This window comes from Myotis myotis, unplaced genomic scaffold, assembly GCF_014108235.1.
Source record: "Myotis myotis isolate mMyoMyo1 unplaced genomic scaffold, mMyoMyo1.p scaffold_m19_p_2, whole genome shotgun sequence".
NCBI classification, from domain to species: Eukaryota; Metazoa; Chordata; class Mammalia; order Chiroptera; family Vespertilionidae; genus Myotis; species Myotis myotis.
In genome coordinates, this window is record NW_023416324.1 from 105,565,179 (window position 1) to 105,593,084 (window position 27,906).

The 27,906-nt window shown below is 40.1% G+C and overlaps 1 protein-coding gene across 2 annotated transcripts in view; it reads right to left on the reverse strand.

Moving 5' to 3' along the window:
• PLSCR4 (phospholipid scramblase 4) overlaps window positions 1-12,405 on the reverse strand; it is a 57,335-nt gene extending 44,930 nt beyond the window's left edge. For both annotated transcript variants that reach the window (XM_036351707.1, XM_036351706.1), the window contains exons 1-3: window positions 12,344-12,405; window positions 9,996-10,023; window positions 8,456-8,566 (exon numbers count right to left, since the gene is read on the reverse strand). In XM_036351707.1, the coding sequence (XP_036207600.1) occupies window positions 8,456-8,566; window positions 9,996-10,002 (118 nt within the window). In that variant the 5' untranslated portion in view covers window positions 10,003-10,023; window positions 12,344-12,405. The remainder of the gene's footprint in view (window positions 1-8,455; window positions 8,567-9,995; window positions 10,024-12,343) is intronic.
• Window positions 12,406-27,906: the final 15,501 nt, after the last annotated feature.

The following is a 27,906-nucleotide window of genomic DNA, read 5'->3' on the forward strand; positions in this document are numbered from 1 at the left end:
GTCTTGTTCCTCCCTATATCTTTTGATTGGATCATTTAATCCATTTACATTGTTATTATTGATAGGTACTTGTTTATTGCCAATTTAATTCTGTATATCTAGGTTACTCTCACTATTTCTTCTCATTAGAGCAGTCCCTTTAGCATTTCTTGTAATGCTGGCTTGGCAGTGATGAACTTCTTGAGCCTATTTTTGTCTGGAAGCTCTTTATTTCACTATTTCAAAAGATAACCTTGCTCGATATTGTAATCTTGGTTTCAGATTCTTGTGTTCCATTACCTTGAGTACCATTCATGCCATTCCCTTCCGGCCTGTAGAGATTCTGATGAGAAATCAGGTGGCAGCCTTATGGGAACTACTATGTAAGTAAGTTTGCTTTTCTCTTGCTGCCTTTCGGATTCTCTCTTTAATCTCTAATTTTTTGTATTTTAATTATGATGTGTCTGGCTGTGGGCCTGTTTGGGTTCTTCTGGCTTGGGGTTCTCTGTGCCTCCTGAAGTTGTGTGACTTTTTCCTTTACCAGGTTAGGGAAATTTTCTGCCAGTATTTCTTCAATCAGGTTCTCTATCACTTTCTGCCTGTTCTGGCACATCTACTATTTGAATATTATTATGTTTCATGGTGTCCCACAGCCCCCTTAAGCTGTCCTCCTGTTTTTTAGTTGTATTTTTCTTTTTGGTTCTCTGATTGAGTAACTTTTTCAACCTGGTCTTCTAATTCATGAATCCAATCCTCAGCTTCCCCTAATCTGCTATGTATTCCTTTCAATGTGTTCTTTACTTGTTTTGTGTCATTCTTTATTTCTATTTTCATATTTACTCTATCTTTTCTTATGCTATTGAGCATCTTTACCATCATTAATCTGAACTCTATATCTGATAAATTTCTTATCTCCATTCCATTTATCTCTTCTTCTGGAGAATACTCTTGTTATTTCACTTGGGGGTTGTCATTTTGTCTCCTCATTTTGACTGTCCATGTGGGTTTGTGACTGTACTAGGTACATCTGCTATACCTCTCAATCTCTAGTGCATGATAGTGTCAAATGCTGTTTTTGATTAATTAGATCAGGCAAAGATTCAAGGTATCTAGAGACCACCTCTGCCTACAAACTAATAGGATTCCTTCTTGAATAGCCCAAAGGCAATTGCCCACGGGTATGGCTTTTTTTCAACAGCGTGGGGTAATTGCTTCTCCCTGGAGGCTAATTATTATTCTCAGTTTCTTAATGGGCTTGAGAAACTGCACAGTGGGGCAAGATGCTTTCTGATAGAGTGTGTCAACTGTCCTTCCCTCAGGCAAAACTGCCTGTGTATAGCAAATTTCTGTGTTAGGAAGATGACCTCCACTACATAAGGAAATGATAGGAAACAGGTGTCTTCCTTTTGAATTCTAACTTCAGAGCCGCTGATCCTGGTTTCTGCTCACACAGTTCCGGTTAATTCTACCCTCCCTCAGCCAGAGTACAAGGTGAGTTGCTCCACAGGGAATTTTGTGCATTGGCCCTTTAAGAGGGCACCTGCATTTCCAGCTAGCTCTTCCTGGCAGATAACAACCCTGCTGTTTTTCAATCAGATGTGTAGATACCCTTCTCAGTTCTGGTGCTCTTTGCTAGGGGTGGGGCAGAGCAACTTGGGGATTAGACCCCAGAGTACAGTGGCAACCTCCCACAGCTGAGATATCTCTTCAGGACTTCAGTTATCTGTGGGAGTGCAGCCAGCCCTTTCATGACTCTGCCCCTCCTACCAGTCTTTATGCGGTCCCCACTTTCCATCTTCAGTAATCAGGACTCTCCAGCAAGTCTTCATTTGATTATTCAGGAATTTTGCTGTATTTTAGTTGTATTTCCAGTTCTGTCCTGGGAGAGTGTAAGTGCAGCATCCATTTATTCCGCTGCCATTTTTAATGTCCCAAAATCAATTTCTAAAAAGACTATAACTCAGATTTTCACTGGCAGTATGTGTCTCCATTTTCCTGTGTCACAACAAGTGTGTATTCAGACGTATTAGCATATTAGTAACACTACAAGCTTCTAAGTAGCAGTCATGGCCTTTCACCTCCATTTCTCTTGCCATTTGTCCGATGCATTCTTCATACCAGACCTTCATGGCCTGTGATTTTGTGCATATTGTTGTTTTGGCCAGCCACGGTCCTTTCTCCTTTTTGTTTGGCCTAGAAACTCTTTATTGTGCCAGCAAAACAAGACTTCCTCAGTTAGGAATTTTCTCAGGTCTTTCGTAGTCAGCTACTATCATCTGTTTATGCCCCTACAATATTCACTTAACATTTCCATGATCAAGAAAAAAGAATGACATCAATGTTTGTACATCTTCATTCCTCAGTAGCCTACAAAGATAACATTGTGTTCTTGGCATAGCAGGTTTTGCTCAGTGGTTAAACCTTTGTCCCTAGTACTGAAGAGCCCTGTGTCGGATTTAGATCAAGGGCATGTACATCGGTTGCAGGCTCAATCCCCAATCAATGGAGGATGTTTCTCTTGCTCCCTCTTTCTCAGCTTCTCCCCATCCCTTCCATTCTCTCTAAAAATATATGGGCAGAGGAGAACCAAGATGGCGGCAAAGGTAAATACCTGTACTTGCTGCCTCCCACAACCATATCAAAATTACAACTAAAATACATAACAACTATCATCCAGAACCACGAGAAACCTGGCTGAGTGGAAGAACTACAAGTAGAAAAATAAATAAGAAAGAGCATTGAGACTGGTAGAAGATGCGGAGGCGTGGAGGTGCGGAAGGGGCTGGCACCCAGGTATGCTGCTTTTTAAACGGAGGGAGATACAAACTCCCACGTGCTCTGAGTTCCAGTGCCCGGCAAGACTTTGGGGGACCCAGACACATACAGGGAGAAACTGGACTGTCTGGCATCAGGGTAGGAACGCAGGGGCAGCTTTCTTCCAGATAGAGGTGCATGCAGCAGCGGTCAGATTTCTCTAGTGCAGGCCTGACTGGAAGCCATTGCTATTTGCTCCACCCTGAAGACTCCTTGAGACCACACACCACTCAATTTACAACACTAACCAAGCTGTGCGCAGCGGCTTTTGCATATGAATGGCCTGTCCTTTTTCAGTCTAAAACCTGTCAAACTGCAGCTGGGTCAGGGATCCCCAAAGCTATCTAAAGAAGACAAAGACCAGCACAGCAGCAGCCTGCCTTGCTTCACAGCTGGACCTCATCTGGGCACTTCCAAAACCCATACAAAGAGGAGGAATCTGCAGATCTCTCTGTAGCTCCTGCTGGGTGGCCTCAGGCAGTGGCTGACTTTGCACCTCCTTGGAGATCCAAGAACCAGTGTAACCACTGGTCAGTGTGAGACCATACCAGATTGCAACTCTTCACATCCATAAGTGACACACTCAAGGTGCAGGCTCAGTGAGCACCAAAGCCCACTGAAGCAAGTCCTGCCCCATAAGGGTATCTCCTGCATAGCAGCTCTTCCACTGTAGACACAGCTGGTCCTCCAGCCAATTGGCCTGGAGGTAAACAAACACAGGGAAGCAGCCAAAATGCGGAGACAAAGAAATGTGTCACAAATGAAAGAAATGAAGAAAGCAAACTACTGGATATAGAGTTGAAAACCACAGTAATAAGCTTACTAAAAAATCTTCTAGAAACCTCTGAGAAATTTAGTGAGACCTTCAAGGAACTTAATGAGAATGCCAAAAAAGTGGAAAAGGACCAGTCAGAAATTAAGCATACACTGACTGAAATAAAGAATAATCACAGAGATTCAACAGTAGAGTAGAGGATCCCAAGAACCAAGTCAAAGATTTGAAATACCAGGGAGCAGAAAACACCCAACTGAAAGAACAAAAAGAAAAAAGAATCCAAAAATATGAAGATACTATAAGGAGCCTCTGGGACAACTTCAATGTACCAACATCCGAATTATGGGGGTGCCAGAGGAAGAGAGAGAGCAAGATATTGAACATCTATTTGAAAAAATGATGACAGAAAACTTCCCCTACCTGATGAAAAAAATAGACTTACAAGTCCACGAAGTGCAGAGAACCCCAAACAAGAGGAATCCAAAGAGGACCACACCAAGACACATCATAATTAAAATGCCAAGGGCAAAAGACAAAGAGAGAATCTTAAAAGCAGCAAGAAAAAAACAGTTAGTTACCTACAAGGGAGCACCCATACAGCTGTCAGCTGATTTCTCAACAGAAACTATGCAGTCCAGAAGGGAGTGGCAAGAAATATTCAAAGTGATGAATACCAAGAACCTGCAACCAAGATTGCTCTATCGAGCAATGCTATCATTTAGAATTGAAGGTCAGATAAAGAGCTTCACAGACAAGAAAACCTAGGGGAGTTCATCACCACCAAACCAGTATGATATGAAATGCTGAAGGGTATTCTTTAAGAAGAGGAAGAAGAAGAAGAAGGTAAAGATAAAAATTATGAACAACGAAGTGACAACAAATACATATCTATCAACAAGTGAATCTAAAAATCAAATGAATAAAAGTCTGATGAACAGAATAAACTAGTGAATGTAATAGAATCAGGAGCATGGAAATGGAGTGGACTGATAATTCTCCGAGGGAAGGGGATGTGAGGGGTGCAGGAAGAGATGGGACAAAGGTCTTATATGCATGTATGCAGTACCTATAGACAAAGACAGTAGGGTGGCGAGGGCCTGGGGTGGGGTAGGAACCAGGTAAAGGGAAGCTATGGGGGGGAAAAAAGAGGGACATCTGTAATAATCTGAACAATAAATTTTTTAAAAAATGGAAAAAATACAAAAATAAAAATATATGGACAAAATATCCTCAGGTGAGGAGTAACAACAATAACGAAAAGAATATGTTCTTAATTGACACCTAGTAAACTACTTGGCACCCTGTAGTCAGTCAATATTTATTGAAACATTCAATTAATTAATTTTGATTTTAGTTTGTAAATATATATAATATATATATGTATATATATATATACATATATATATATTATATATATTTAATTCTTTATTGTTTAAAGTATTACATAAGTCTACTTTTCCCCCCATTGACCTCTCCACAGCCACTCCCTCCCCCAGCACCTGCCCTAACCCCCCTATTATCCATTGGTTATGCTTATATACATGCATACAAGTCCTTAGGTTGATCTCTTACCCCTGCACACCCCGCCTTCCCTCATAGGTTGGACAGTCTGTTCGATGCTTCTATGACTCTGGTTATATTTTTGTTCATCAGTTTATGTTGTTCATTATATTCCACAAATGAGTGAGATCATGTGATATTTATCTTTCTCTGACTGGCTTATTTCCCTAGCACAATGCTCTCTAGTTCCATCCATGCTGTTGCAAATGGTAAGAGTTCCTTCTTTTTTCAGCAGCATAGTATTCCATTGTGTAGATGTACCACAGTTTTCTAATACACTCATATGCTGATGGGCACTTAGGCTGTTTCCAAATCTTAGCTATTGTAAATTGTGCTGCTATGAATATAGGGGTGCATATATCCTTTCTGATTGGTGTTTCTATTTTCTTGGGCTATATTCCCAGAAGTGAGAATATTGGATCAAATGGAAGTTCCATTTTTAATTTTTTGAGGAAATGCCTTACTGTTTTCCACAGTGGCTGCATCAGTCTGCATTGCCACCAGCAGTGCACAAGGGTTCCTTTTTCTTCACATCCTGGCCAGCATTTGTCGTTTGTTGATTTGTTGATGATAGTCCTTCTGACAGATGTGAGATGGTACCTCGTTGTTGTTTTGATTTGCATCTCTTGAATGATTAGTGACTTTGAGCACATTTTCATATGTCCCTTGGCCTTCTGTATGTCCTCTTTTGGAGAGTGTCTAGATAGGTCCTTTGCCCATTTTTTGATTGGATTGTTTATCTTCCTTTTGTTAAGTTGTATGAGTTCCCTATAAATTTTGGAGATTAAATCCTTATCAGATATAACATTGGCAAATATGTTCTCCCATAAAGTGAGCTTTTCTTGTTGTTTTGTTGATGGTTTCTTTCACTGTGCAGAAGCTATTTACTTTGAGGTAGTCTCCTTAGATTCCATTGCTCTAGGAGCTGAATCGGTAAAAATATTGAAAAAACATATGTCTGATATTTTGCTGCCTATGGATTCTTCTAAAACTTTCATGGTTTCCCATCTTATGTTTATCCATTTTGAGTTTATTTTTGTGTATGGTGGAAGTTGGTGGTCTAAGTTTCATTTTTTTGCATGTATCTGTCCAATTTGTTCAACATCTTTTATTGAAGAGACTTTGCCGGAGTCCATTCATTGTCTTCACTAGCTGAGTTTAGACAGAGACCCCAAAAGGCTAGTAACCTTTGAAGTCCTAGCAAATGTCAGGACTACGAACCACCCAGTTAATTTAGGTAATAATAGTTGAAGTATCCCCACCTTAGTTCACTTAATTCCTTAGATACTTATGTAGATCCTTGTTGATTATTGTTGATCAGATTCTCTGCCTATTCCTGAAAATTATCTATTGATGAGCTAATCAGATACTTTGTCTATTCCTGGAAATTGTCTGCTGATCTGTGTGTCATTGAAACCTCCTTACCCTAAGGGCTACTCCAGATCAATAAAAGATTGGAGCGGCCTGAGCATCGGTGGAAGTCCTTCTGGACTTGCCCTCCTGGTCCCCCAATATTGCAAAATTATCTCGTGTCTTTTTCTCTCATTTGTTGTGCGGCTCCTCTTTCAGATACCGGACCCTACTCCATGGAGAACGTGGAGGGAGTGTTACTCGACAAGACTTGTCTTGACTCTATTGTGTGCTCTTGCCTCCTTTGTCAAATATTAAATGAGCATAATGGCTTGGGTCAATTTCTAGGTTCTCTGTTCTGTTCCACTGGTCTATATGTCTGTTCTTGTACCAGTACCAGGCAGTTTTGAGAACAGTGGCTTTGTAGGGTATCTGGTCTTGTGATCGTCCAACTTTGTTCTTCTTTCTCAAGACTGCTACAGCTATTTGGAGTCTTATTTTATTCCAGATGAATTTTTGGAGAGTTTGTTCTAGGTTTTTGAAATATGCCATTGGTATTTTAATGGGGATTGCACTGAATCTACAGATTGCTTTGGGAAGTAAGGACATTTTAATAAAGTTGATTTTACCAATCCATGAACGTGGTATATTCCTCCATTTGTTTGTCTTCCTCTATATCTTTTTTCAGTGTCCTGTAATTTCCTGAGGACAGGTCCTTTACCTCTTTGGTTAAACTTATTCATAGGTATCTTAATTTTTTTTGTTGCAATGGTTAAGTGGGATTTTTTTTTTAGTTTCTCTTTCTTTCAGTTCATTATTGGTGTATAAAAAAGCCACAGACTGCTGGGTGTTAATTTTGTATCCTGCTACATTGCTGAATCCATCTATTAAGTCTAGTAGTTTTTTGACTGAGTCTTTAGGGTTTTTGATGTACAATATCTTGTCAAGAATAATGACAGTTTTATTTCTTTTCCAATTTGGATGCCTTTTATTTCTTCTTCTTGTCTGATCACTATGGCTAGCACTGCCAGTACTCTGTCAAAAAGGAGTGGTGAAAGTGGGCATCCCTGTCTTGTTCCTGTTCTTAGGGGAAATGGTTTTAGTTTTTGCCCATTGAGTATTATGTTGGCTGTAGGTTTGCCATATAAGGCTTTTATTATGTTGAGTTATTATCCCTCTATTCCCCTTTGCTGAGAGTTTTTATCAGGAAAGGGTGTTGAATTTTGTCAAATGCCTTTTCTGCATTAATTGATATGATTATTTGACTTTTATCTCTCAATTTGTTTATGTGAGGTACCACATTTATTGATTTACGGATATTGTACCAGCCTTGCATCCCTGGAATAAATCCCACTTGGTCATGGTGTATGATCTTTCTAATGTAATGCTATATCAAGTTTGCTAGAATTTTGTTGAAGATTTTAGCATCTATGTTCATCAGGGATATTGCCCTATAATTCTCTTTCTTTGTAATGTTTTGATCTGGTTTTGGGATTAGGGTAATGTTGGCTTTATAGAAAAACCTTGGAAGTGTGCCTTCCTCTTGCATGTTTTGGAATAGCCTGAGGAGGATAAGTTTTAGTTATTCTTTGAATGTTTGGATATTCTTTGTATGAATTTTTATTGATTTCAGATAGGAAGAGAGAGAGAGAGAGAGAGAGAGAGAGAGAGAGAGAGAGAGAGAGAGAGAAACATCAGTGCTGAGAGAGAATCATTGTTCGGCTGCCTCATGCTCGCCCAGCCTGTAACCTGAGCATATGCCCTAACCGGAATTGAACTGTGACCTCCTGGTCAAAACTCACCCACAGAGCCTCATAGACATTATTTGTGCTTTTATTTTATTTGTTCCACCACCCTTTATCCCCTCTTTGGCTGCTTCCACCTCCACCCACTGCCCTAATTATTTTTAAAAGCTATCTTAAATATTAGTATAATTGTCTGGAGAGAGGAAAAATCCTTTCTGAATATTTAACGTACCTGGTACAAAATGGGAATTATAGTCTGGAGGGGCATCAGGTCTTGGATCAGGTGACTTTAATTGATTTCCCATTTCATCTGTAGGTTGCTTAGGGGCTGTGGGGACTACACCTTTGGGGAAAGATAGGGTGCATGATTTACAATGGAAATGGTAATATAACAGAATACATTCACTTTTTCTTGTTGGCATGCACCATTGCATATAATCAATAAGTAATACACTCATATTTCATACAAAAATCATAATTCATAAGTATATTAGACATCAACCTATTATAGTATTCGATAAATTTTCAGGCTGAATATGGATTAAAAATGAAAATATTAAACCATTGTGCTATGATCAAAGCAAGGAACTTTCAGGCTACTAGCTTCAGCTGTTCTGATGTGATTCCTACCTACATAACTTCCTTTCACAGTGTCGAAAATTCTTTCTCATAGTATGTAAAGTCAAATATAGAGTGAATTGGATTTTTCATAAATCCATTTTGGAAAATGGCTGTTTAAATAAATTCAAAACATAACACGATAAATACTTAGTAAATTCAAAACAGAGCATGATGAATACTAAATGATTTAAAAGCCAGTGGTGACATATGCAGTTCAATTAGAGGTGGTTTAGTCAACATCTCCAGGGATTCACACTCTGCCCTATTCATCCTGAAAGACCTAAGTCACCCTGATTGCTTCAAGGGAGTACAGAAGTCACTTTTCCTCATGCTGAAATCAGAGAACCTTTTCATTGGACTCACTATAAGGAAAAGTTCTGAATCTCTTAACTAACTGACTTTTATCTAAAAACAATCACACACACACACACATACACACACACACAAATCCCATAAACAGTGTGTTTCTCTCCTTGTATCATGTCTTGCATTGCTTGAAAATGCAGGGGCTACTTTTGAGCCCTCCTCTATGAAGACAGGCTGCTGTCACAGGCTTTTTATTACTACCTCTCTTTGCAGACTTACTTTTCTACCTGTATTTTTCTTTATCCAAATTTCCCCACATACTTTAGAGATCTTTCCACACATATATGCCAATGTAAATCCCTTTTAACCCTTTTTTGTTAAAGATAGAAATGAATGCTCATATGTATAAATAAGTATACATACATGAATATATACTCTCCAAATACTTAATAAAAAAATTCAAAATGAAATAAACTTTAAACAATTTTTTAAAAATCTTCACTGAGGATACATTTTTATTTTTTAAATTATTATTATTTTCTAATTCTCACTTGAGGATATTTTTCCATTGATTTTTTTAGAGCAAATGGAAGGAAAAAGGGGAGAAAGAGACACATCAATTGGTTGCCTCCTGTGTGGTCCCCAACTGGGAGTCAGGATAATAAAGCCTGCAACCAAGGTATGTGCCTTTGACTGGAATCAAACCTGAAGCCCTTCAATCCAAGGTCCAACACTCTGTCCATTGAGCCATATAGCCAGGGCAAAATCTATAATTTTTAAGGAAAGCAATCACAAAATTCACATTTGAAAATAAAGCATATTAAAACTTATTCACAAAAACTTACCTGACATTTTGAGGTATTCCAATTAATCCTGAAAAATAAAACATTTCATACTTTAAAAACATACTTATTATTACTACTTAGTAATACATGTAACAAGTTCAGTGATTCTTTTAGCCGCCAGTTACCTTTCACTCATACCTTCATTAGTTCAAAAATGTTTACTGAGCACCTATTATGTACCAGGTACTATTATAGATGTTGAAAATATAGCAGTAAACCAGATGGACACACTGCTGAACATTATATTCTAGTGTAATGAGATTTAAAAATCCTATCTAATAATAGACAAACATGGTAATTAACTGTACCTCCGACACACTTCCCACTGGCTAATCAGGGCGATATGCAAATTAACTGCCAACCAACATGGTGTCTGGCAGCCAGGCAGCTGAAGCAAACAGGAGGCTTGCTTGCTCCTGTGATGGAGGAAGCCAAGGTTCCCCGCCAGCCGCCGCTGCCCAGCTCAGAGCTGCACTCTAAGCAACTATGTTGCAATTATAGAAGCTAAACAATCCCCAGAAACCTGCTTTCAGCCAGCCGGGCCTCAGAGCTGGAGTTGCAACAGTGTTTCAATTATAGAAGCTAAACAAAGTCCAGATACCTGCTTTCAGCAGCCGAGGTCTCAGAGCTGGAGCTGAGCCTCAGAGCTAACGCTGGCTCTCAGCTCCAGTGACAGCCATAGAAGGTAAATAAATCCCAGAATTTAAAAAAAATATATAAAGAAAGAAGAGGTTGGGAGCTTCAGTCACCCGCCACCTGAAAACGGCCCTCAGCCCCTCACCCAGGTTGGCCAGGCACCCCAGTGGGGACCCCCACCCTGAAGGGGGTGTGACCAGCTGCAAACAGCCATCATCCCCTCACCCAGGCTGGCCTGGTACCCAAGCGGGACCCCCACCCTGATCCGGGACACCCTTCTGGGCAAACCAGCCACCCCCCACCCCCATGCACCAGGCCTCTATCCTATATAGTAAAAGGATAATATGCAAACTGACCCTAACAGCAGAAGGACTGGGAATGACTGGTCACTATGACACACACTGACCACCAGGGGGCAGACACTCAATGCAGGAGCTGCCCTCTGGTGGTCAGGGCGCTTTCACATGGGAGCTCTGCTCAGCCACAAGCCAGGCTGATGGCTGCCAGTACAGCGGTTGTGTGGGAGCCTTTCCTGCCTCCTCAGCAGCGCTAAGGATGTCCGACTGCAGTTTAGGCCTGCTCCCCGCTGGCAAGTGGACATCCCCTGAGGGCTGCCAGAGGGATGTCTGATTGCCATCTTAGGCCCAATCCCCCAGTGAGCGGGCCTAAGTCTGCAGGTGGTCATCCCCTGAGGGGTCCCAGGCTGCGAAAGGGCACAGGCCGGGCTGAGGGACCCCCCTTCCCCCCCCCAAAGTGCACAAATTTTTGTGCACCAGGCCTCTAGTATGTCAATAAATATTTAAGATTAAATTTAGATAGTTCAGTTATGAAGTAAAAAGTTTAAGAAAACATGAGAGTCAGGGTAACCCTCTCTCAGAATATGACCTTTGAACTATTTGAACTATGAATGGAGACACTACACCAAAAATATGGGAGATGAGATCCAGAAAGACAGAAAAGTAAGGACAAAGGCCCTGGTGTGCCACTGACCTTAGAATACTCAAGGGAGAGAAAGAAGTCATGTTTGGAACATAGTGAATGAAATAAACAACAAAAAACAAAACAACGAATGAAGACAGAGGTCTGATCAGACCTAAAGACCATAGCAAAATGTTTGGAATTTGTTTAATTGCAGTGGAATGATCAGATCTGACACATATTTTACCTTTCTTTTATTTTTTTCCATCACCTTTTATCACCCTCATACCCTCTTCCACCTCCACCCATCCTTCTACACCCACACAAAAACCACACTGTTGTTCATGAGTTATCTTTCTTTTTGCTCAATCCCTCCAATCCCCAGCATACCTCCCCTGACCAGAGTGGTCTGCCTGTTCTCTATCTATTAGTCTGTCTCTATTTTGCTTGGTAGTTCAGTTTGCTCATTATATTCCACATATGAGTGAAATCATATGGTACTTGTCTTTCTCTAATTGGCTTATTTCACTTAGCATAATGTTCTCCAGGTCCATCCAAGCTGTACCAAAAGTTAAATTTTTCTTTTTTACCAGAGTAGTATTTCATTGTGTAAATGTACTATTGCTTTTTTATTTTTTAAATAATGGTTGTTTTTAAAATATATTTTTAATGATTTCAGAGAGGAAGGGAGGAGAGATAGATAAACATCAATAATGAGAGAGAATCATTGATCGGCTGTCTCCTAAACACCCCACACTGGGGATCAAGCCCACCACCTGGGCATATGCTCTTACCTGGAATTGAACCGTGGCCTCTTGGTTCATAGGTTAGTCCAGCTGGTCCCACTGCTTTTTTATTTACTCATCTACTGATGGACACATGGGCTGCTTCCAAGTCTTGCCTATTGTAAATAACGCTGCAATGAACATAGGGGTACATATTTTCTTTTGATTTAGTATTTCAGGTTTCTTTGGCTAAATCCCAGAAGAGTATTCACTGGGTCAAAATGCAGTTAAATTTTTAATTTTTTTGTTAATTAACTCCATACTGTTTTCCATAGTGGCTGCACCAACCTGCATTCCCACCAGCAGTGAACTAGTGTTCCCTTTTCTCCACAATCTCACCAACATTTGTTGTTTGTTGATTTATTGATGATAGACATTCTGCCAGGTGTGAGGTGGTATCTCATTATGGTTTTAATTTTCATTTCTCTGATGATTACTGACGATGAGCAACTTTAATATATCTATTGACCATCTGTATGTCCTCTTTGGAGAAATGTCTATTCAGGTCTTTTGTCATTTTTTTAAATTGGTTTGAATTTTTTTTGGTGTTGAGTTTTATAAGTTCTTTATAAATTTTGGATATGAACCCCTTATCAGATGTATCACTGGCAAATATGTTCTATTTAGTGGTTTGTCTTTACATTTTGTTGATGGTTTCCTGTGCTGTGCAAGAACTCTTTAATTTGATGTAGTCCAATCTGATTTTTTTTTGTTTCCCTTGCCTGAGGCAATATATCAGAAAAAATATTGTTAGGAGAAATGCCCAAGATTTTACTGCCTATGCTTTCTTAAAGGATTTTTATGGTTTATAGTCTAAAATTTAAGTCTTTAATCCATTTTGAGTTTATTATTGTGTGTGGTGTAAGGTGGTCTAGTTTCATTTTTTACACATATATATCCAATTTTCCAACACCATGTATTGAATAGACTATTTTCAGTCCATTGTATGTTTCTACCTTCTTTGTCAAATATTAATGGACTATAAAGGTATGGCTTTCTTTCTGTTACATTCTATTGATCTATATGTATGTTTTTATGCTAGTACCATGCTGTTTTGATTAGTATAATTTGATATCAGGTAGGGTGATTCCTACAACCTTGTTCTTCTTTCTCAAGATTGCTGTTGCTATTCATGGTCTTTTGTAGTTCCATACAAATTTTTGAAACACCTGTTCTAAGTCTGTAGAAATATTCCATTGGTATTTTCTTAGGAATTGAATTCAATCTGTAGATTGCTTTTGGTTAGTATGTATAACTTAGTGATGTTAATTCTTCCTATCCATGAACAAGATATATGCTTCTACTTATTTCTATCTTCCTCAATTTCTTTCTTCAGTGTCTCATAATTTTCTGAGTACAGGTCTTTTACATCCTTGATTAAATTTATTCCCAGGTATTTTATTTTTTTAAGAAATTGTGAGAGAGATTTTTGTTTGTTTCTCTTTCTGACAGTTCATTATTGGTGTATAAAAATGTAATTGATTTCTGGATATTTATTTTATATTCTGCTACTTTACTAAATTCATTTAAATTTTAGGTTTTTGGTGGAATTTTTAGAGTTCTCTGTATACAGTATCATGTCATCAGCAAATAAAGACAGTTTTAATTCTTCTGTAGTTAAAATTTCCAGCACTATGTTGAGTAAGAGTGGTGAAAGTGGATACCTCTTTCTTGTGCCTAATCTTAAGAGAAACACTTGTAGCTTTTGCCCATTGAGTAAGACATTGGCTGTAGGCTTGTCATACACGACCTTTATTATGTTGAGATATGTTCCCTATATTCCCACTGTGGTAAGAGTTTACATCATAAATGGGTGATAGATTTTATCAAATGCTTTTTCTGTACCTATTGATATGATCATGTTATTTTTATCCTTCATTTTGTTTATGTGGTGTATCATGTTTATTGATTTGCATATATTGTACCAACTTTGCTTCCCCAGAAAAAAGCCCACTAGATTGGTATATGATCTTTTCAGTGTACTGCTGGATCTGGTTTACTAATATTTTGTTGAGAATTTTAGTATCTATGTTTGTCAGGGATATTGGCCTATAATTTTTTTTCTCTGTAGTGTCATTATTTGGTTTTGGAATTAGGATAATGCACACCCCATAATATGACCTTGGGAGTCTTCCTTCCTCTTGAATTACTTTGAATACTGTGAGAAGAACAGGTGTTAGTTCTTTCATTATTTGGCAAAATTCACCTGTGAAGGCATCCAGTTCAGGACTTTTGTTTGTTGGGTGTTTTTTGAATTACTGCTTCAATTTCATTATTCTTCCTAATTTAGTTTCAGAAAATTGGATGTTTCTAGAAATTTATCTATTTCTCCCAGATTGTCCAATTTGTTGGTATATAGTTTTTCATAATATTTTCTTACAATCCCTTGTATTTCTGTAGAGTCAGTTGTTACTTCTCTTTCATTTCTGGTTTTACTTATTTAGGCCATCTCTCTATTTTCCTTGATAAGTCTGGTTAAAGGTTTGTCATTCTTGTTTATCTTTTCAAAGAACCAGCTCTTGGTTTCACTGACCCTTTGTTTTGATTTTTTCTTTTTTCTTTTAGATGCTATTTCATTTATTTGTGCTTTGATATTATTTCCTTCCTTCTCCTTACTTTGAGCTTTGCTTGTTCTTCTTTTTCTAGTTCCTTTCAGTGTAAGGTTAGTTTATTTGAAATTTTTCTTGTTTGAGGTAGGAATATAACACCATGATTTTCCCTCCTAAGACTGCTTTTGCTGTGTCCCATAGATTTGGGGTTGTTGTATTCTCATTTTCATTCATTTTAAGGTATCTTTTGATTACTTCCTTTATCTCACTGTTAACCCATTCATTGTTTAGTAACAAGTTATTTAGCCTCCATGTCCTTGTGTGTTTTTCAGTTTTTTTTCCTGTGATTGATTTCTTGTTTTATACGAGTATGGTCAGTGAAGATGCTTGATATGAATTCAATCTTTTGAAATTTATTGAGACTTATTTTGTGTCCTAACATCTTGTCTATCTTAGAAAATGTTTCCATGTGCACTTGAAAATGATGTATATTCTGCTGCTTTGGAGTAAAATGCTCTGAAGATATCAATTAAATCCATTTGATCTAGTGTGTCATTTTAGGCTGATCTTTGTTAAAATGTCTTGATGTTGATTACATTTCAGTTCATATAACTTTATTCTCTTTAATGGCTGCACCACAATTTATATAACTGTCTGCATAAGGATGAAAATTTAAATTGTTTCTGAATATATGCTATTACAAACAATGCTAAAATAAACCAATATATACTTTTTTGGGTACCTGTATATTAAGTTCTTGGAACCAGAATTACTGGATGAAAGTTTTATGCATATTTATTTTGCTATACATTGCTAAACTGTACTATAAAATATTTAAATCAATTTACATACCAGAAAAATGTGTTACATTACTAATGTGATGATTTATCAAATCTTTTCTCATTGCCAATCTGAAAGGTAAATACATTTTAGTTTTACTTTTCCTATCTTAAGTGAAAAAGGGAATTTTTATTATATGTTTAAAAGTCATTTGTCCACCCAGGCTTCACTCCCCATGTCTGAAACTTGCCTCCCCCAGGCTCCGAACCCAGGCAGAACTCAGGCCCAGGATGCAGGATTATCACAGGAAGGAGCATGTTTTTTGTCCAGAGGCAAATTTACCTTGGCAGTAGAGGTAAATTCCCAAAGACAATTTATTCTTCAAAAATCTTCAGACTCTCAACTTGTGCTGACTACTAAGTGACATCAGAGGAACAGCAGTATGAGTGATCCCCTTGGAGTTTCAACTATTTCAATAGCTATAATTCAACAAAGGATTCTCTGTTCATGTATAAATATACCATGCACTGAAACAGCTAAAGGTGGGCAAGTGGGAACAAACTGGGGAGGTAAGAATGGAGAAACACTGAGAAAAGCCACAGATGCACCCTGAATCTGGGGGCTTAAGGAGAAGCTGAACCCAATGAGGGGAGGAATCCGGTTGTACCTGGCACCCTCTTCAGCCAGGTGGAGCAGAGATTTAGAGAGCATCCTTGCAAAAGTGGGCAGTACCAGCTAAAGCTGACCCCAGTGACCCTGGCAGGGACACATCACAGAGGTGAGCCACAACTGTCTGGTGCTGGGCATTTTCAGACAGAGATACAAAGCCATGGAGCCTGACTGCTCTTTAACCACCCAGATGCCGTCTCCTTTCACACTTGGTATTGTGTTGTAGAGCACATTATTTTCAGGAAACATAGACGTGGCAGACAGAAGAGTACAGAGGGGTCTTAAATCAGGCCCCATGGGAGATTAAAACTCAACTAAAGCAAATGACACTTCATTACTTCACTTTTTTTTTTTATCTTCTACTTAAAAATTTTTTTCCATTTTCTTTATTTTTTATTATGTTTATTTTTTATTATCATTATATCTATTTTTACTTATTTTTTAGCCCTTTATTTTTCTTTTGGATTACTGTTCTACATTCTATTTTTACTTTTTTATCATTATTTATCTCATTTTTTCCTTTTTGCCAACCTTTCTTCCTCACTTCTACCTTTTTCATCTTGTTTCTCTTCTCCTATTCCTGTGTTAGTTTTTCTGTCTCTTTTAATTTTACTCCTTTTTAAAAGTTAATCTTTTTTATCTGCTTTATTGATACATTACTATTATAGTAGTCTCTCTTGGCTTACTCATATATCGCATTTCTTCTCCCCTGTTCCAAGTCCATGGACCCTTGTCTTTTCTCTTTATGCACTAGCCAATATTTTTTCTTTTCTTGTTGTTGTTTGTTTGTTTTTTTGCTTTTGTTTTTATTTTGTACTTTTGTTTTTCCTCTCATTGCTTACTCTCTTCTTCTACTAATAGCTTAATTAGTTTCATTCACCAAAACTCAGGCTTATATGCCCTCTACTATATTTTCCTTTTCGAAATATAGATGAATACATAGATAGGTTAAACAAAGGGGAAATTTTTTTCTGGTATAAACATTTAAAAAAAATATGTATATATATATATATATATATATATATATATATATATATATATATATTTGAGTATTTTGTTCTTTTTACTTTTATTCTTATTATACGCTCATTCCCCTTCTACCTCCTCTATACTTAATAGTGGCGATTACCTCATTAATACAATTCCTTGACTTTACCTTCTAGAAATAAGCTCTGACTCCTCAGATTCAGTTTCTCCCTTTTTTTCTGGGTGTTTGTTGTTTGCATTTTTTGGTTTATTTGTTGTTTTTTTGGATTTTTTTCCCCATATACATTTATTTTCTACTTTTTTCTTCTTCTTTTTCATTTCTCTCTTACCTTTTTTCTTTTCTCAGTACCATTTTTGCACTCTTTTCTCTCTCCTAATTCTCTTCTCTCTGGTGGTCACCTTTATTTGGGGTTAGTGTCGTGAATACATTTGTGTTTTGTTCCCTCTGTGTCGTGTCTTGTCAAGTTGTATTTTGTGCCTTTTGGTCAACAGGGTAGAGATTGAGCAACATAACCAGACACTCTGAGAGAAGCAAACATGGGGAGATAAAGAAACAGTCCCCATACAAAAGAAAAGGAGGAATCAGTGGGAAAGGAAGTAAACGAAATGGAGGCAAGTAATTTCTCAGACAAATAATTCAGAGCACTGGTCATAAGGACACTGAAAATGATGAAGACAAATTCAACAACATGTGTAAGAATCAAGAGGAAATGAAAAAAGAACCAAGAAGAAATGAAGAAAGACATAGCTGCAATAAGAACACAAGAGAGAGTATGAACAGTACACTAGAAGAAGCTGAGGACCACATCAGTAACCTAGAAGAAAAGGTAGGGGGAAAAAAACAAAAACAAGCAGAGCAGCAACTGGAAAAACACACACACACACACACACACACACACACACACACACACACACATAAAAAGCAGGAGGAGAGCCTAAGGGAGCTTTAGGACAACAAAAAATGAAACAATAGCCCCATAATATGGGTGCCAGAAGGAGAGGAAAATGAGCAAGGAATAGAAAACCTGTTTCATGAAATAAATAGAAAACTTCCCTGATAATGGGAAAAAAAAACTCACACAAGTCCAAGAAGCTTAGAGAGTCCCAAACAAGGTGAACCAAAAAGACCAACACAAAGAAACATCATAATTAAAGTGACAAACACCAATGACAATGTAGGAATCTTAAAGGCTGCCAGAAACAGACAGAAAGTTACCTACAGGGGATCTCCCATGACTATCAACTGATTTCTCAACAAAAACACATCAGGCCAGAAGGGAATGAAATGAAATATACAAAGTGATGCAAAGCAAGGGACTGAATCCAAGAATATTATACCCAGCAAGGTTATCATTCAAAATGAAGGGGAAATCAGGAGCATCACAGGCAAAAAAGGGCTAAGGGAGTTTATTACCATCCAATCAGCAATGCGAGAAATGCTAAAGAGATTGCTATAGAAATAAGAAATAGGAAGGGAAAATGGAACATAGGTATAAAGAATAAAAATGGCAACAAACAAGTAGCTATCAGTAATAACTTTAAATGTAAATGGATTGAATGCCCTAATCAAAAGACTGAATAAATAAGAAAACATAACCAATATATCTGCTGTCTACAAGAGACCCACCTCAGAACAAAGAAGTCATACAGACTAATGGTGAAGGGATGGAAAAAGGTTTTTCAGGTGAATGAAATGAAAAAAAAAGCTGGGTTAGCAATAATTATATTTGACAAAATAGACCTCAAAGTGAAGGCCATAACAAGAGATAAAGAAGGCCACTTCAGATAACTAAAGGGAGCAACTCAACAATAAGATATAACTCTGGTAAACATATATGCACCCAATACAGGAGCACCCAAATACATAAAAAAATTTCTGGATGATATCAAGGGAGAGATCGACAGCAATACAGTCATATAGGGGATTTTAATACCCCACTATCATCACTGGATAAATCCTCTAAACAAAAAATCAGCAAAGAAACAGTAATCCTAAATGACTCACTAGATCAGATGGAATTAATTGACACCTTAAAACATTCCACTAGAGAGCCAGCCACAAAATAGAATTTCTTCTAAAGTGCACATGGATCATTTTCAAAGATAGACCACATACAGGGACGAGGCAAAGTCTCTTCAAATTCAAGAATATAGAAATCATATCAAGCATCTTCTCAGGTTTCAATGGCATAAAAGTAGAAATCAACTACAATAAAAACAATGAAATAATCAAACACTTGGAGGTTAAATAGCATGCTATTAAACAAATGACTGGGTTACCAAAGAGATCAAGAAGAAATAAAAAGCATAATGGCAACAACAACAATGAAAACGCAACAATCAAAAATCTTTGGGACACAGTGAAAGCAGTTTGGAGAGGGAAGTTCATAGCTCTACAGGCCTACCTCAAAAAACAAGAAAAATGGGTAATATATTATCTAACCCTACAACTCAAAGAGTTAGAATGAAGGCAACAAGAAAAGCCCAGCATAAGCAGAAGGAAAGAAATAATAAAGATCAGAGCAGAAAAAAACAACATAGAGACCAAGTAAACAATACAAAAGAGCAACAAAGCCAAGAGCTTGTTCTTTGAAAGGATAAACAAGATTGATGAACCTCTAGCCAGGCTTACAAGGAAGTAAAGAGAGAGAACCCAAATAAACAAAATCAGAAATGAAAGAGGTGAAGTAACAACTGATCCCACAGAAATACAAACAATTATGAAAAAATACTACGAACAACTCTATTCCAACAAAATGAACAGCATAGACAAAATGGGCTTATTCTTAGAAAAATACAAGCTCCCAAAACTCAACCAAGAAGAATCAGAAAACCTGAATAGGCCAATAATTACTGAAGAAATTGAAGCAGTGATCAAAAATCTTCCAGCTAACAAAAGCTCTGATACATAAGGTTTTACACAGGAGTTCTTCCAAGCATTGAAAGAGGAACTAAAACCTATCCTTCCCAAGGCTATTCCAAAAATTCAAGAGGAAGGCACACTTGCAAGCTCTTTCTATGAAGCCAACATTACCCTAATTTCAAAACCAAATAAAGACACCACAAAAAAAGAGAACTACAGGCCAATATACTTGGTGAACATAGATGCTAAAATACTCAACAAAATTTTAGCAAATCAAATTTAGCATTATATTAGAAAGATCATACACCATGACCAAGTGGGATTTATTCTGGAGATTCAAGGATGATACAATATCCAAAAATCAATAAATGTGAAACATCACATAAAGAAATTGAGAGACAAAAGTCAAATAATCACATCAATTAATGCAGAAAAGGCATTTGACAAAATCCAACACCCTTTCTTAATAAAAACTCGCAGCAAAGGGGGAATAGAGGGATGATATCTCAACATAATAAAAGCCTTAAATGACAAACCTACAGCCAACATCATACTCAATGGGCAAAAACTAAAACCATTTCCCCTAATAACAGGAACAAGACAAGGATGTCCATTTTCACCACTCCTGTTCGATATAGACTGGCAGTGCTAGCCATAGTGATCAAACAAATAGAAGAAATAAAAGGCATTTCCAAATTGGAAAAGAAAAAGTAAAATTGCCCTTATTTGCAGATAACATGATACTGTACATAAAAAAAAAAAAAAAAAAAAAACAAAGACTCCGTAAAAAAACTTCAAGGCCTAATAAATGAATTCGGCAATGTATCAGGATACAAAACTAACACTAATAAATCTATGGCCTTTTCATACACCAATAATGAATTCACAGAAAGAGAAACAAACAAAAAAACCCAATCTATTTGCCATTGCAACAAAAAAATTAATATACCTAGGAATAAACTTAACCAAGGAGGTAAAAGACCTGTACTTGGAAAACTACAGGACATTGAACGAAGAGATAGAGGACGACATAAACAAATGGAAGAACATACCATGTTCATGGATTGGTACAATCAACATCATTAAAATTTCTATACAAAGCATTTGACAGATTCAATGCAATTCCCATTAAAATACCAACAGCATATTTCAAAGATCTAGAACAAATTCTCCAAATATTCATCTGGAATAAAAAAAAAAAAGACCCCAAATAGCCACAGCAATCCTGAGAAAGAGAACAAAGTTGGAGGGATTGCAATACCAGATATCAAAGTATATTACAAAGCCATGGTTCTCAAAACTGCCTGGCACTGGCACAAGAACAGACATATTAACCAATGAAATAGAACAGAGAACCCAGAAATTGACGCAAGTCATTATGCTCAATTAATATTTGACAAAGGAGGCAAGAGCATACAATGGAGTCAAGACTGTCTCTTCAATAAATGGTGTTGGGAAAATTGGACAGATACATGCAGAAAAATGAAACTAGACCACCAACTTATACCATACACAAAAATAAACTCAAAATGGTTGAAGGACTTAAATGTAAGATGGGAAAGCATAAAAATCTTAGAAGATTCCATAGTCAGCAAAATAGCAGACATATATCTTAGCAACATCTTTACCGATACAGCTTCTAGTGCAATGGAGACTAAGGAGAAAATAAGCAAATGGGACTACCTCAAAATAAAAAGCTTCTGCACAGCAAAAGAAACCATCAATAAAACACCAAGAAAGCCCACTGCATGGGAGAACATATTTCCCAATGCTATCTCAGATGAGCATTTAATCTCCAAAATTTATAGGGAACTTGCAAAACTTAACAAAAGCAAGGTAAACAATGCAATAAAAAAAAAATGGGCAAAGGACCTAAATAGGCACTTTTCAAAAGAGGATATTCAGAAGTCCAAAAGACATACGAAAATATTCCCAAAGTCACTAATCATCCAAGAGATGCAAATCAAAACGACAATGGGGTACCAACTCACACCTGTCAGAATGGCTATCATCAACAAATCAACAAAGAAGAAGTGCTGGCGAGGATGCAGAGAAAAAGGAACCCTCCTGCACTGCTTATGGAATGCAGACTGGTGCAGCCTCTGTGGAAAACAGTATTGAGTTTCCTCCAAAAGTTAAAATGGAACTTGACCCCGTAATCCCACTTCTAGTAATATATCCAAAGAAACCCAAAATACCAATCAGAAAGTATATATGCACCCCTATGTTCATAGCAGCACAATTTACAATAGCTAAGATTTGGAAACAGCCCAAATCCCCATCAGTAGGTGAATGGATAAAAAAGCTGAGGGATATTTACACTATCCCTGTAAAAAAAGAGGTATCTCTTACCCTTTGGGACAGCATGGATGGACCTGGAAAATATTATGCTATGTGAAATAAGCCAAACTTGAGAATGACAAATATCACATGATCTCACTTATTTGTGGAATCTAATGAACAAAATCAATTGACCAACAAAATAACACCTGAATCAGGGAGGGATGAAACAGACTGACATACCTTGATATGGGGTTGGGAGGACAAGAAGAAATAAATCAAAGAACTTATATTTATACTAGGAGCCTGGTGCATGAAATTCATGCCCGGGGTGGGGGTGGGGGGTTGTCCCTCATCCTGGCCTATATCCTCCCCAATCTGGGACCCTTCGGGGGATATCTGACTGTCAGTTTAGGCCTGATCCCACCTAAACCAGCAGTCGGATATCCGGACATCCCTCTCACAATCCGTGACTGCTGGCTCCTAACTGCTCACATGTCTGCCTGATTGCCCCTAACCACTCTGCATGCCAGCCTGCTTGCCGCCAACTTCCCAGCCTGCTGACCTGCTCACCCCCAACTGCCCCCCTTGCCAGCCTGCTCACCCGCAACTGCCCCCCCTGCCGACCTGCTCACCCCCAACTGCCCCACCTGCTGGCCTGATTGCCCCCAACTGCCCCCCTCTGCCGGCCTGCTCACCCCCAACTGGCGCCCCCCCTGCCTGCCTGCTCACCCCCAACTGCCCTCCTCCCACCGGCCTGATCATCCCCAATGCCCTCCCCTCCTGGCCTGATCACCCCTAACCACCTCTGCCTCGGCCCTGCCACCATAGCTTTGTCCAGAAGGACGTGCGGAAGGTCTGTCTGAAGGTCTCCCAATCTAATTAGCATATTACCCTTTTATTATTATAGACTAGAGTCCCGATGCACAGGTTGCGAGAGTGCACAGGCCAGGTCAAGGAAACCCACTGGTGCATGATCGGGGCTGGAGAGGGACCGTGGGAGGGCTCCAGGGCGTGTCCAGCCAGTCCCACCCAGTCCCGATCAGCTGGACCCAGCAGCAAGCTAACTTACCATTTGGACTGTCTGCCCCCTGGCGGTCAGTGTGTGTCATAGCTACTGGCCGAATGGTCAAACGGTTGGATGAACACTTAGCATATTAGGCTTTTATATATATACTAGTGGCCCAGTGCACAAAAATTTGTGCACTCGGGGGTGGGAGGGGTGTCCCTCAATCCAGCCTGCACCCTCTCTAATCTAGGACCCCTGGAAGGATGTCCTACTGCCGGTTTACAGGGATTGGGCCTAAACTGGCAGTCGGACATCCCTCTCACAATCTGGGACTGCTGACTCCTAACCACTCACCTGCCTGCCTGCCTGATTGCCCCTAACCATTCTGCCTGCTAGCCTGCTTGCCCCCAACTTCCCCCCGCCACCAGCCTACTCGCCCCCAAATGCCCCCCCGCCAGCCTGATCACCCCCAACTGCCCCCTGTACCAGTGTGCTCACCCCAGTGTGCTACCACCCCTGCCAGCCTGCTCGCCCCTAACTGTCCCCCCTTCTGGCCTGCTTGCCCCCAAATGCCCCCTTGCTGGCCTGCTCACTCCAAATGGCTCCATCTTCTATTCCATTTGTGTCCTTTCCACCCCTAAGTTAATGTCGTGTCCTTAATATGTGGTTATGAGATGTCTCTGTGACTGAGCTGGGAACCTTTCACATTTCTCTTTCCTTTCCTTTCATCTCAGGATAACTGAGCTCTGCAGTTTGTGTGGGACCAAAGGCCCTGGGAATACAATGCTGAGCCCTCTGAACTCATTTTACTCTTTATTGTATTATTTGATTCCTGGGACTGAATTAAACATGAAAACAGAAGAAAATATACCCTTAGATATAGAATCTGAGTCATTACCCAGAGATTTCTACGGGAGTTGACACTGAGGCATGAGACACATGTGTTTATTGGTCAGTTTCCTCAACTATGGAACAAAGGTTGATCCTGCCTCTTGGATCCTTTGGAGGTTGGATATGATGCATCCAGATGGATTAACTGGCAGCTCTGAGAGGAAGATCAGAAGTCAACAGACACTTGTTTCCTTCACCCAGACAGAGTTAGAAAAACACAACAAGGGCCATGCCTGTGGGAGGAGGAGCAGGGAACTAGGGCTTTCCCCTTGCTCCTTCCCCGCCCTCCCTCCTTCCATCCCTGCACTGGTCCAGCTGCTATCGCTATGGTGGAACTGCTCAACTCAGGCTCTGGCCCCGCCCATGTCACAGGGAGGAGCATGCGCATTCTTGCAGACACAGAAGCAGCTGTGGAGTAGGGAGGTGGCGGTTATTTTCCTGAGCAGGCTCTGAAGTCCTTGTTGAAGTCTCCACTCCAAAGCCTGCAAATCCAAGTCCTGGGAATCTGCGCAGTGGAGGCGCCACATTCCTTTCAGTAGAAACTGAATATTGATAGGAGCCTGCTGGCTGAGGCGAAGGACCAGGAGGTCTGCCTTGCGCCCATTCGCCAATCCCCAGTCCCGTTTTGCTGATCGCGCCTCCTGAGCCCCGTGCCCAGGCCGCACACGGGGCGGGGCCACCGTGATTGATCTCCATCGCCCCACGCCCCACCTGAGCCCCAAGCCACCCAGGGCCGCACACGGGGGTCCTGGCTGGGGGTGGGGCTTAGGCGGCACACGGGAGCCCGGATGGTGGCTCGTGCTGGCCTTCCCTGCCTGCAGTATGCAAATTAGCCGCCATCTTTGTTGGCAGTTAATTTGTATATCATGTTGATTAGCTGATGGGAGGCGTAGTGAAGGTATGGTCAATTACCATGTTTGTCTATTATTAGATAGGACTGGTAGATGCATACCCCATGGATACAGGCAATGGTGAAGGCCTGGGCAGGTGGATATGGGCTTGGAGGAGAGGAGGAAGATGGGAGGGAATGGAAGATATCTGTAATACTATCAACAATAAAAATATATTAAAAAAATAAAATATATGGTTATCAAATATCAGCTTTACTTTTATTCTTAAATCTGTCTCTTCAGTTTCATTGATTTATCAGTAAATCTGCTCCCTCTTTTATTACTTTTTAATCATTATAGCTAGCTTTACAATACTTTTTATTATGTATTAAAGTCTCCACATATATGTACATTTTCTTTTAATTGAAATCTTTCCACATGAGCTAAACAGTTGTTTTAAAACAAATAAAAAATTCAGTTTAGAATTTAATTTATACATCTTTACTTTAAAGATAGCATTTGTACCTATACACTCTTATATACTTAACTAGTGGCTGGGAAAATGAAATTCATGCATGGGGGGAGGAGGGGTTTGTCCCTCAGTCTGGCCTGCACCTTCTCCAATCTGGGACCCCTCGGGGGATGTCCAAGTGCCAGCCTGCTCGCCCCTAACTGCACCCCCCTGCCAGCCTGCTTGCCCCCAACTGTCCTCCCCTGCCAGCCTGATTGCCTCCAATTGCCCTCCACTGCCAGCCAGATCGCCCCTAACTGACTCTGCCTAGGCCCCGCCACCATGGCTTTGTCCAGAAAGATGTCTAGAAGATCTCCTGGAAGGTCTCCCAGTCTAATTCGCATATTATCCTTTTATTAGTATAGATAGATGTATTTTCTTATGTCCCTAGAATTTTATATCTTTAAATAGGTTTTTCAATTTTGTGTTAGTTCATGCCAAACTGAATGGTTTATTTGTCCTATTGTATTTTCTAATTTATAAATATCACACCTAGTGAGAACTGTAATTCCACATTGGTTAGTAAATTGTTTGACTTTTTTTCTAGGAGATTTTCAGTTGTTTCCTGTAGGCATTCAAAGTATACAACCACATTAGGTGTAAAAAATATTAATTCTGTCTTTTTTGCTAACCAGAATGTCAATATGCTCTTCTGCTTAATGCCACTGGCCTATAAAATTCACAGAGTGTGATGAGCAGATCTGGCTTTCCCAAATTTAGTGGAAATGATTTTACTGTTTCAAGATAACCATCGGAAATACATAGATGGAGATTATGTTTATTCCAAATATTGCAAACACCCAACTTAAAGTACTAAATCCATACCCTTTTAAGTAGGTGGGAAATCAACCTTACTGCATTATAGCTTTAGTGGCTACATTTCAAATGTACAATGTAAATTAAAAATTCAATTAAATCGTACATCCTAAGATAAACAAAACCAGAAAGTAAATGAAAGGAAAATCTAAGTCTTGAAATATGTTTTACTTTATGGAAACATAGCACATACAGCCAGAATGAATCACATCTCCCCCATTTGCTCGAATTGCTAACCTGAGGCAGGAGGGCCAGGAGGTCTGCCTTGCGCCCATTCGCCAATCCCCAGTCCTGTTTTGCTGATCGAGCCTCCAGAGCCCCGCGCCAGGGCCGCACACGGGGCGGAGCCGCCGCGATGGATCGGATAACAAGACCCTCTGGCCCCGGGTGTAAAGAAGTGACCATAACTCTTTGACCTGCCTTTCCACCTGGTCAGACTTCATAGAGGGCTGCGCAGAGGAGATGCCCCCGAGTGCAGGCGGAGCCTGTCGCAGGGCGGCCTGCACTCCCGCAGGAGCCGCCCAACGGGGACAAGGCGGCCGGGCGCGAAGCCAACTCTCCCGAGCGCGTTCCTCCCGGGCCCCACGGGCTCTCCAGTAGGCAGCCTTCGTCTCCGAACCCCCGCCCCAGACTCTTCCTCGAGGGGCCGTCCGCCCTGTGCTACTCACCGCTAACCACTTCGCACTAACACAGTCAGGCCCGGGGGTCTCACTTTCTCCAGAGGAAGAAGTGAGGAGGGGCGGGGAAAGCAAGAGGAAGAGGAGGGCGTCTCCAACAAAAACAACCTAGAGCGGGGATGGGAGGAGGCCTGGAGTTGGCGGACACTCCTAGGGCGGACACCCTGCCCTTCCCCCCTTCCCCTCCACCCCCTTCCCCTCCACACCCGGCTTCTCTCTCTCTCTCTCTCTCTCTCTCTCTCTCTCTCTCTCTCTCTCTCTCTCTCTCTCTCCACACACACACACACACACACACACACACACACACACACACACAGACTCCGCCCCACACGGTGAGCCCCACGGGTCCGCACTGGAATCGGCCTCCAATTACAAGCCCGGGGGGCGGGGGAAGTGAAGAAAAAGGAATTGCATCCGCTGTAACATGCGGTGATTGGAAGACATAAGCGCAAGTTAGGGGTGGCGACTAATCACGGACAGGCAGGTTCCAGAGCCCAAAGGGAAAGGCTCTGCCAGGGCCTCACTGAGCTCCAAAGGACGCAGAGAAACCACTGTCCTTTGCATCTGCTCCGACCACACGCCCTTGACTGGGAACTGACCTTGGCTGTGCAAGGCTAGGCCTGAAACACTCGGGTGCGAGCCCAGGCTTTTTACCCGCCACGGGATTGAAGGAGGCCAACTGGCTTTGGAAGGGAGTCCTGGGGAGAGGG